Source organism: Pterocles gutturalis, unplaced genomic scaffold (assembly GCF_000699245.1).
Source record: "Pterocles gutturalis isolate BGI_N339 unplaced genomic scaffold, ASM69924v1 scaffold2064, whole genome shotgun sequence".
NCBI lineage: Eukaryota > Metazoa > Chordata > Aves > Pterocliformes > Pteroclidae > Pterocles > Pterocles gutturalis.
Window position 1 is genome coordinate 80,600 of NW_010127880.1, and position 10,797 is coordinate 91,396.

The 10,797-nt window shown below is 39.9% G+C and overlaps 1 protein-coding gene across 1 annotated transcript in view; it reads right to left on the bottom strand.

Annotated features, from left to right (window-relative positions):
* ARHGEF10 (Rho guanine nucleotide exchange factor (GEF) 10) overlaps positions 1-10,797 on the bottom strand; it is an 89,521-nt gene that overhangs the window by 69,500 nt on the left and 9,224 nt on the right. The window contains exons 5-9 of the mRNA XM_010079407.1: positions 9,818-9,897; positions 8,628-8,684; positions 5,844-6,007; positions 2,497-2,613; positions 1,178-1,292 (exon numbers count right to left, since the gene is read on the bottom strand). Coding sequence (XP_010077709.1) covers positions 1,178-1,292; positions 2,497-2,613; positions 5,844-6,007; positions 8,628-8,684; positions 9,818-9,897 — 533 coding nt within the window. The remainder of the gene's footprint in view (positions 1-1,177; positions 1,293-2,496; positions 2,614-5,843; positions 6,008-8,627; positions 8,685-9,817; positions 9,898-10,797) is intronic.

The window sequence follows — 10,797 nt, forward strand, 5'->3', positions numbered from 1 at the left end:
AGGGATCCTGCATTGCTCGCTATGTACTGATTTTATACAAAAAAGCACCACCAAAGTGCAATGATAGGTGGCAGCATGCACCCAGTCAAATAAGCGGACACGAGCAAAGGAGAGCTAAAGAACAAACAGCGCGAGAAACTGTCTCAGAACAAAAAGGGAAGGGAAGTGAATCTCTTGGCTGGGAGGAACTCATGAGTTTGACTACTTTGTCACCAACTGTCTGCTGACAGTAAGTGGTTAAGGGATTAAACCATTCACAGATATCCTATGTCTGCTACCTAACCTCTAGAAATGTACAGAGGAATGCCAGGTCCACTGTTAACACTGCCCTGCTTGTCTGTCCACTGTAACACTGTCCTGCCCGCCTTGTTCCAGTCTTGTGGTTTTAGCTTCCTAAAATTATAGTTTTATAAGCTCTGAAGTTGCAGCCATTCAATTAGTTGTGCAGAAACTCGAGCAGAAAGACATACTACCTCTCACACTTATCCCAAAGAATAAGTTTGTATTCAGTCACTATGCCCTGCCTCTTGCAAAAATTAACTGTGAACTGCTGCTGCTGAGGCTCATAACAGAGGGCTGACGTTTGCTCTTAACTAGAGAAAGAACACAAATACTTCTAGCTTTCTGGTTTTAGACCATTTTCTGTTTTCCCAATCCAAATTCAGCTTTCATAAAAAAAAAATCACCAACCTATGATAAAGCAGAACAGTCTCTTAAGCGTGGAAAGCATTTGTTATTCCTTGGCCACAACAAACTTTTCAGACAACTATCACTCCACTGAAAACCATGTTGTGAAAGCAGACTTTCCCGACATTCAGGAATTACTTGATGGAGGAAACTGGACAGACTTAGTACCTTAACATAATTTCCATACTCTCATATACCTAGATAGCATCTATGACACTCTTTTGTGGGATTTTTTGGTGGTGGTGGTGTTTTGAAGGGGACCCTTCTCCATGATCCTCAGGCCACTCAGGTTTTTGCCCCAAACCTAAAACTACTGAAGATGCATTGACCCATACTGTCCTCTGAACTGAATATTATGCCATCCTTTATTGACACAAAGTTGATTTCGTGCATCCAGTACTCAACTCCCAGTACAAAAATCTGTTACGCTATTCACTTCCTTTCTCAGAAATGACTGAAGAGAGTAACAAACAGTATAATTGGCACATACCTTGAGAAATAAAAGATTTTGTCCTAATGAAAGAACGACCCTTTTTCACAGCTGCTTTTGTCTTTTCAAGCCCATCCTTGGTACCTTCTCTAGCAGCTCTCATAAGCTTTTGCATCTGTAAGATAAAAAGTACAGTCTACATGTTCAGTGAATAATAGGAACACGTCTGAGCATACCATGCAGAATACTTTTGATCAAAATATCTTTAAAAAGAACACTGTCAAGTAGTTTAGTCTATAAATGTATTCCAAGTCAAAGGAATATACAGTAAGTACACAGATCCATCAAAGCTCAGATCTGCGTACTTGTACATTTTCGTAATAAAATCAAACCTGGAGAAAGGGACTTACTTCATGGCAATATTGTATACAAGCCTAAAATAGCAAAAATACTTAAGAACCTTTCTGCATCAAACCTCTGAACTCAAAATAGTCTCAAATGCTCAGCTTTACATTATACAGCAAGTAAATACTACGAACAGGTCATTAGCGGCCAGGGTTCTTGTCCATCTTCCATTGTCCCACTAATTCTGTCAAAGTATTTCTGACCTAAAGATAATCCCCTAGACTCAGTTCTATATTAACTATATTCTTAAGTAAACATTGTTTTGCAGAAAATGCTACAACTAATAATTTAATTAACTGAAGAAATAAGTGAATTTAATTAAGAATTGCATAATTTTATAGTATACTACTACAGCAAAAATAAATTTCATGCAAAAAACAAAAAATGAAGTGTTGTTTTGCTAGGAAATCCTTATTAAAAAAATTGCTTTGCACTTTTGCTTTCCCAAAATGCTACAATGCCAAAAAATCCCTACTGCTGTCAGAGCTGTGCTGGCTTCATCAGCAACATCAGAACACAAACAAAGCTGTCTTGATGCAATTTCTCAGTTTGAGCCAAAGCTTTTAGCAAAATCCCAGCTTTTTCAGTCACTCCATTCAGAATGGAGAGCACTGAGATTCTGACTCCCGCAATTTTATCCCACATGGCTGCAGAGCCAGGGTCAGGCTGGACACGCAGAGCTCAGCCGGGTCCCAGAGAGGCGCCGGGGCTGTACACCTGGCTCGCGCTCTGTGATAAGGGCACCAGTCAGCAGGGAAGGACAATGCCCTATCTCATCTTCTGAAACTGTCAGCATGAGAAAAGGTCCTTGACAAAGTACTTTTAAAACAAACTGTGTCATAATCCAGCATATTTAAAATTAATTTAATACAAATTATTGTCTACTTTTTCAAGTTGTTATTAAAAGACAACATTGTCTGTGTTGGAAAAGCAATCATTTAAACGTAGCTAGTTACAAAAATCAACTACACTACCTTTAGCTCATGTTTTTGCTTTAGTTGCTGAATCTCTACTGCTCCCACAGTGTTTGCCATCAAATCTTTCATCTTTTTTTCATAATGCTCCTTTAAACGCGTTAGGTCATGAGAAAGCTACGGTGTATAAAGAGACACAATCTTTTCAAAAAGCCTGTAGTGCAAACTTCATGCTAAAGCACTCGCATATATCATGCACATTGCCCAGTCTGCCTACTGATACACAGACAACTAAGGGAAAATTATCATTTAGGGAAGCTCCAGCCTGATGAATAGACCATCATTCCTGTGCATGGCTGAACTTTCTGAAACTCTGCCAGGCGCCTTTCTGCTACACCAGCAACTACATAAAGACAGGGGCAAAGTCACTTAGGCTAAGCTAAGTGTGTATGAACTATATTGTGCACATCTCTTACAAAGCACATGAAAACCACGCATCAGCTTTAGCTGCAAGCATCATCCATTGGAGTACAAATCCTAGTGAGTATATTTCTGACTATCCTTCAAAACAGTGAATTGGAAGAATTCTCAAAGGCTGAAGAACCTGCAGAAGTTGCTGGCACCTGAGAAGATCGAAATCAACAGTGTCAGCGAGTTGGGTAAGGAGACACTGACAGGGGAGGATGCACAGTCTTTTAATTCCCATGTGCATCTATCATAGCCTCATTGTATGACCATGGATGTAACCATCTCATACATACCTGAATATATCCATCTGCAAGGTAAGGAAACTATCCCAGAGAAATGCTCTGGAATACTAATTAACATTTAGCTAACATTTTGAGAAAGCCAGATAAAAGATGTTAAAATATAACCAGAGAAAAGAAAATATTTTGTGCACCCTATAATAGAAGTCCAATGGAAAAACCCTCAGCTTGATGTCAACAGAGTTACTTGGCAAGAGATGAAAGCATCAGGAAAGAGAAGGCCTACTGAGTTGAAAACAAAGGGACAGGTCCAGCATTTAGCTCCGCTAGGCTGGGTCAGGATGCTATTACCTCCAACATGATGATTCTGACATTACAGCAGTATAATTAAGAACAGCATCCTGTTCACAGACTAGAAATATTTAACAGCACAAAAACCTTCCCATATTAAAATAAATAAAAAAAATAATAATCAAGAGTCATAATGAAAAAGTGACTTTGAGGGAAGTCATACCAGCACTTACAATTAAAAATCCCACCTCCAACTTTCCCATACTTCAACAGACAGGAAAAATAATAAGCAAGGTAAGTCCCTCATAGGCTTTGAAAGAATATAGGAGGTGTGCTAGGAAAATATTGCAACAACCATCACAAGACCTGAAGTGAGAATTAGTGCAAGGAACGGATACAGAGAACAGGTATAAAGTGGAGTGGTTTCTGCCTGTGTTAAAGTGTTGCTGCAGCGAGGGCTGAGGTTTTTCTGTTTCGGTTGGTTGGAGGTTTTTTGGTTTGCCTTTTTTCTTTTTTTTTCAGCAATCCTAAAGTTTCTGTCTTTCCTCATCCTCTGCCAAAAACTTTCTGTAGCTTCCTGACCTTACCTCCCAGTAACCCATCGAGGTGCAGCAGCCTCTCTGACTGCTCCATCCACCAACTAATGTGTTCCTAGGCTCCTCATCCCCATCCTCACACGGTAATCCTTAAAACCTTTTGTCACAGGCCTGGAAAAGCCAGCTGCAGGCAGTACCCCAGAGCACACCTCTCTCCTCCCGCTACTCCTTGGTCTCTTGCTCAGACACTCTGTGCCTGAATCCTGGCACCATCACTCTCAACCCACTCCCAACAATTTCCTGTGACAGATCAAACTATACCTGTAAGTGTTTAAAAATGGCTTTAAATCTTGCTTTGTGCACACGCATAAATAGATTCCTATGACTATGGCCAAAGCTGAAGCTACAGATAACAGGAAAAGACTAAAAAAAAAAAAAGAACAAACCAGCAACCATGTTAAGACTCTAACATTCACATGCAAAGTCATTTCCTAGTCTCTTCCAAAGGTAATTAAAAAAAAATTAAAAAAAACAAACAAAAAAACCAAAAAACCAAATTCAGTTTTCTTCAGGGTAGTCAAAAAACTCTCCAGAAAGAAACAGCTGCAATAGCTTAAACTTGTTGTAGTCAGGACAAAACCAAAATAAATCAGCTTACAAAGTGCTGATTTGGGTGGGCTCAAGTCTTGCAGTTAATTACTCACTAGCTTATTTCCAAAGGGTGGGCAGCAAGGGTAGAGATGAGGGGAGAGCAGACAATGTGTACTGAAAGGAAACACAGACAGCGAGGGTTCTATTCTCATCAAGATAAGAAACCTGCAAAATGAAAATAAGGTTCCCATAGAAGAACACCCTGGCGGCTACCCCTACGCCCTCAGCCACAGGGTGCTGGGGCAGACAACAGCACACAGCTGTGAAGTGGCTCTTGGGTGTCTGTCCCCAGCCAGCACACGCTGGGGGTGGCCCTGAGGATCCTGCGGTGACTCCAAGCACTGAGCCCAGCCCTGCCTGTCCCCACTGTGCCCCACACCCCTGTTCTCCAGGCACTCAGAGCAGGGAACCAGCAGCGGGAGGCTGCCCAGGTCCCAGGCAAGACTCCCCTCTCACAAAGAGGGCATGAGGGCAGATGGAGAGGAGCTGAAGCAGCTAGAGCATGGGAGTCTGGGGCTCTTTCCGACATGCAACCAGCAAGGGCAGGCACCCATGCCGTCAGTGTCTTCCTGCCTCCCGCAGCACAGATGTAGCCAAAGACACTAGACCAAAGATGTGTCACGGATCATTTTAATCATGCCACCTCTCTTCTCTCCTTAAGAAATGGTACAGATTTCTCTTTGATCACAAACACTTTTTTTTAAGTTCAGTCACCTTCAAACAACCACAGAGACACAGATCTAAGACAGAAAAGTAGGGAACGCTGGTGAACAGTTTTGTGACTTTTGAGCACATGAAGGATCCCAAAACTTCAAGTCTTATCAGGCTTACCCCCATTTGTTCTTCACATTATTTTCCACACTCATTTACCACTTACACATAAATCAGCAGCTGCAAAAGAAGAAAACGTGAGGAGCTGCCCGCAAGCAAAAAAAAAAAAAAAAAAAAAAAAAAAAAAAAAAGAGAAAATATCTTTTTTAATTCCACTTTCATCCAATTTGAGTTTTTTCTTTTTTAAGGAGCTTCTGTTTAATACTTTCATCTTTTCTTTTCCCTGTTACATTTTGTTGTGACTGTCACTTCCACACCAATTCACATCTCCTTTAAAAAGATGCTGTTGGCATTTAAAACTGGATTGAGGAGAAGAGAAATACAGGTGAGAAAGGCAAGTGTTGGAAATCAGGATCACCTCAATGACCGAGCAGCACTGCGGGATACATACATGTCTCTTGTGGTTGCCTCGCAAAAAGGAGCTGGGAATTCCATTTTTACACTCAGAATCACTCTGCTCTTCATAGCTTTCAAACTCACTTGAACTCCATCCATATTCCAGTGAGCTGTTTCCACCATCATCCCCATTTTCAACATCATCATAAATCATTTCCTCTGCAAGAATTAAACCAAAATAAAGCTACACTGAAATCTCTGCTTGTTTAAACACAAAAACACACTTGTTCAGGATGTACTATAAAGAACTATACAGTCTTCTGTATGCACATTTGTAAGCATGAATTAAACCCACTATTGAAGCAGCCGAAGGGGGCTGTCTTTGTTGAAACAGAGTACTAAAAGAGCACTGTGTTATGGGTACACACCAGGACCCTCTTAAGAACATGCCCTGCTCAAACTACACTGTTATGCCCAAATCTCACAACATGTTTTAGCAGAAATTCAAAGGAAGTTTGAACTGTAGCTGTGAACACACATCTGCACTGAGAAGAATCATCCTTCCATTTGCAAGCTTGCCATTTGTCCCTAGGAACATCTTCATCATCAGCTCAAGTGACAAATGCTGAAACATTGCAAGAATCAAACAAAAAATGTCACTACCTCAGGCAGAACAGATCAAACCAAAAGTAGCGAGAAACATTTAACACTATGATATTCTGTGACTCGTCATTCTTGCAACTCCACCAGTCACTAGGAGTCTCCCGTACCCGCACACTACCTTGCCCATAACCCAGTCTAAGAGCCTGAAGTATTAACCTTTTCAAGATATAGAAAGCTATATTGCAAAGGCTGACTGAAGACACTGGTCTTTTTGTTAGCACAGATTTCAAGTACAACAAATTGACTCAAAACAAAATGGAAAATCTTTAGTGTCAATTACTTATCAGCAAACAGGCATACACTATGGGCACCATCATTTGTCATTACAAGCAGCTTAGTGTGGACATTTCTGTCAGGGATCACTATTGTCAGAGGTTATAATGCAGCATTTAAAACTGTCTCATATTAAATTCAGTAAACAAAGTTGTGCTTTCATTTTAAGACTGGAGTTTTATTTAAATTGAGAAAAATATGTACATGAAAGAAAGGCTGACATATTTCACACATCCATCTAAATCCTGGATTCTGTGATTTTAAAACTATATTTTGATCAAATTTTAACAGTAACATGAAAGAAATTCTTTAGAATTAACACAGAGGAATCTCCTCTAATTTGGAAGAATCAAATCTTAATTATTTTTTTTGAATCTCCATGCATATAGAGATTGTCCTTAAAATATACTTACTGAAGAAGACATTTTAGTGGTAATCTAGCACAATGAATAATTTAAGAGAATCATCACAGTAAATCAAAATAAGTCAAGACTCACATAAGTCAAACAGTCAAACTTTTGCAATGCCAGCACTGGGGCAGGCTATACCCAGTGATGTGGTGGATGTATCTTGTCCATGTGCTAATGTAAACTGAGCTCTGGCTGCATCTTTTTTAGAATAGTTGTGTCTCCCTGACAAAATATACAATTAACAAACATCAAGATAATCAATGTACAAAGATAACATATCCCTCACCACCTATTTTCTCAGAATCTTCTAGCGTCTTTGGAGACAAACTGAAAGGCAACATTTTAATTAACATTTTCTGAGCTAAGCTGAAAATTCTGACTGACATGCTCAGCAGAGCTTTGCTCCAAGTCCCATATCCCCCCTCAAGCTCAGTCTCCTGGCCCCGATGTACGTTTCCTGACTGAGCAGCTAGAGCCCAAAGACATCCCTGCCCAGAGCAGCACAGTCCACTGATGGACCTTCTAGTAATAAAAGCACTCAAGTCACAAATGTAACATGATATTTTCAAATAATAAATGAAACAAATTTCAGTAATAATTTGCAAAACACCACAAAGGTCAAGAAATGAAAATGTTATGGCTTTAAAGATAAATGTGGTCTTCACACAAGAAAGCTTGAGTGTTTTCTTGAATCATTACCACCTACACCCTCTGAGAGCCATGACAAGTAGATGTCAAGTTCCTAATAAGCTGATGCACTCAAACACAAAATCAGTTAGTAGCAACCAAGCTCTAAGCAGTCTTCACTGTAAGCAAAAACTGCACAACAAATCTGAGTGAGAACTCATTGAAATAAACTTCCTGAGCACTAGCTCCAACATTTCCAGTACAAGTAACATTTTGGCTCCAGCAACTACTTGAAGATCTATTCTGCTCCTTCCAAATATGGTCACACCATCAGGAGCTGGACCATTCCAGAACGGAAATAAAACATTGCTGTAGAGTCACTCTCAGGATGGTAAACAGCCACTCTGAATCTCCTCTTCCATCTATCAGGTATTTTTATGTTGAAGAGGAACTTTCAAGAATAGAGCAGTTCTCTGCATAACCACGACAAAGATGCATTATCATACATTATTTAACTATTTTAAACACCCTTTTCCTGCCTACCTTGTCTTGTTTAGGTCACTATATCTACAACACCCAATACTGTAATGCTCTAATATACAGAATACTCAAGCATTTCAGACAGTATCTATAGAATAAAACAGAATTCATCTTCCGAGAAGAGAGGTGCAGGAGACCTACTGAGATAGTATCTTTCAAGAGTTAGTTTAAATGTTGAACTTTGTAAGACCAACCAATTATTAACACAGTGTTAATGCCATTTACATATGTTTTAGGTACTCAATGAACACATCTAATCAGTATACATGAACATAATTCCATATTACATTGCTTTCCATGTGGTCTGTATTACAAAGACCTCAAACCTGGTTCAGAGTCTGAATTTTCTCTTGGCACATCATCATAAATTACTTCATCTGGGTCTAAAAGCAAAAGAGAAAAACACACCACAAATGAGAAATCCCCCAAAATTTGAATGGGACCAACAAACATTTGGACAATGCCCTTAATAACATGCTTTAGCTTTTGGTCAGCCATGAAGTGGTCAGGCAGCTGGACTAGATGATCACTGCAGGTCCCTACCCACTGAAATATTCTATTCTATTCTAAAGAATTTTGTTTGTATTGGCACATATGAATACAAGGGAGATATGACTCATTCTGCACTAGCATTTTGCTAGTACATCTAATCATCACCCAAATAATGCAATAATGCACAAAACCAGTATATGGTATTTGTGAAATTTCACACTGTTTTATCTGCATTGTTTATTATGACCTTTGGTAGCTTGCAAACAAAAATCCACTTCAACAGCCAACATTTCTCTCTCCTAATTGCAGCACTACGGTATGTTCTGTGCTTGTCGAGGGCTGCTCATTGCCTACTGAATGGCTGTAGAGAAGTTGGAATAGACATTTTCTAAAAAGAACCAAAACGAAATAATGTAATGATCATTGTAATACATTAAGAGGCAGAACAAGGATACGAATTCTTCAGTCACTTCAAGGTAGAATGAACCTCAAGCCCAGTGGGAACAGCTGAGAACAGGCAGGATAGCCTGTCTTCAAACCAGACCGTTTCTGTTCTGGTTTAAAATGCAGCCGCCAGCCAAGAGCCAAGGGCACACACAAAGTAAAAGTGGCAATTTCTTCCCCTCCATCTTCTCCAATAAATAATTTGCTAATTACTGCATGAGAAGAAGAATTTCATATACAGCCACAGAGCAGACTCTGAACTGGAGCAAATTTCCACTGTACCCATATCAATGGAGCCAAATGATTTCCTTAAAACAGTGATACGTGATTCCACAGACTTCAAAAAGCACTCAATGGAAAAGTGAATGTTAACTTTATACCAGTTAAAACTTTCATCAGTGTAATAAAATTCTGTATTTTAGAATTTTTTTGGGGGGAATGTATCTGAAAAAATACAATAAAAGCGAACATGGATATTCCTGTAAAACCTATATGTGCACATAGATACACATATACTGTTGATCATAACTTAAATCTGACCCTCTTCTATAGTTGTATTTCAGTGCTCACTGATACTTACTTTCCATCCATGCTGTATTTGCAGGATCTGCAACCCACTTGGCCAGAGCATCATCCTCTCTCTTAGCCTGATTATCTTCACTTGGAAAAAAAGGCCATAAAATCAAAGCATTAAAAGCTACATCACAGTGTTTTTAAGCAACTGTTAAGACAAGACAATAGACTCCTTGCTGCCTTCCAGTTCCCACTCCAGGGCTGCTGATTACTCAAAAACACTGCTTCAGTATGTAATTAGGAGATTAATAACCTATTCAACAGTCTGACCATTTTAGTCAAGAAATTGAAAACATTTTCTTCCAATCTCATGAAATATTTTGCTTTTGTGATCTTCTACCAGAACACAGAAATCTCTGTCTTAGAAAGCAGTGAAGTGAGAGCAGCTCTTTCACTGTAAATAAGACTAAAGAAGTTCTGGGCTACACCAGGAGCCCTCGAGCTTGGCAAGGCTGTTATCCTCCTCCGGGTGGTGCTGGTGAGGCTGAGCCTGCTGCAGCACATCCAGTTTGGGCTTCCCAACACCCACCTTCTAGAGACACGTGGAGAAATTGAAGCTACCTCTAGAGAAGCTACCTCTAGAGAGATGTGGAGAAATTTTAGTCATGGACTAAAGCACATAGCCTACAAAGAAAGAGGTGGAAGACATGGAGCTGATTTAGTCTGGTGATAAGGATGCTACAGGGTGATCCAACAGCAGCTGTAACTACCTGAAAGAGAGCTACAGAGGTGATGAAGTTGGGAGGAAAGGGTTGGGTTTGGGTCTGTTTTGGGGTTTTGGGGGCTGATTTTTTTCCAGTGCCAAATGATACACAAGGTGGAATGGTCAACAACCTGCACATTGGAAGATTTGGTTCAGACATTAGTTAAAAAAAATTCACCAAAGGGTAGTAGAGCAGGGAAGCCTGCCCAGGAAAGCTGCAGCATCTCCATCCTTGGAGGTTTTCAAGGCTCAGCTACCAAGGCCATGGCTGATCTAATGGTGTG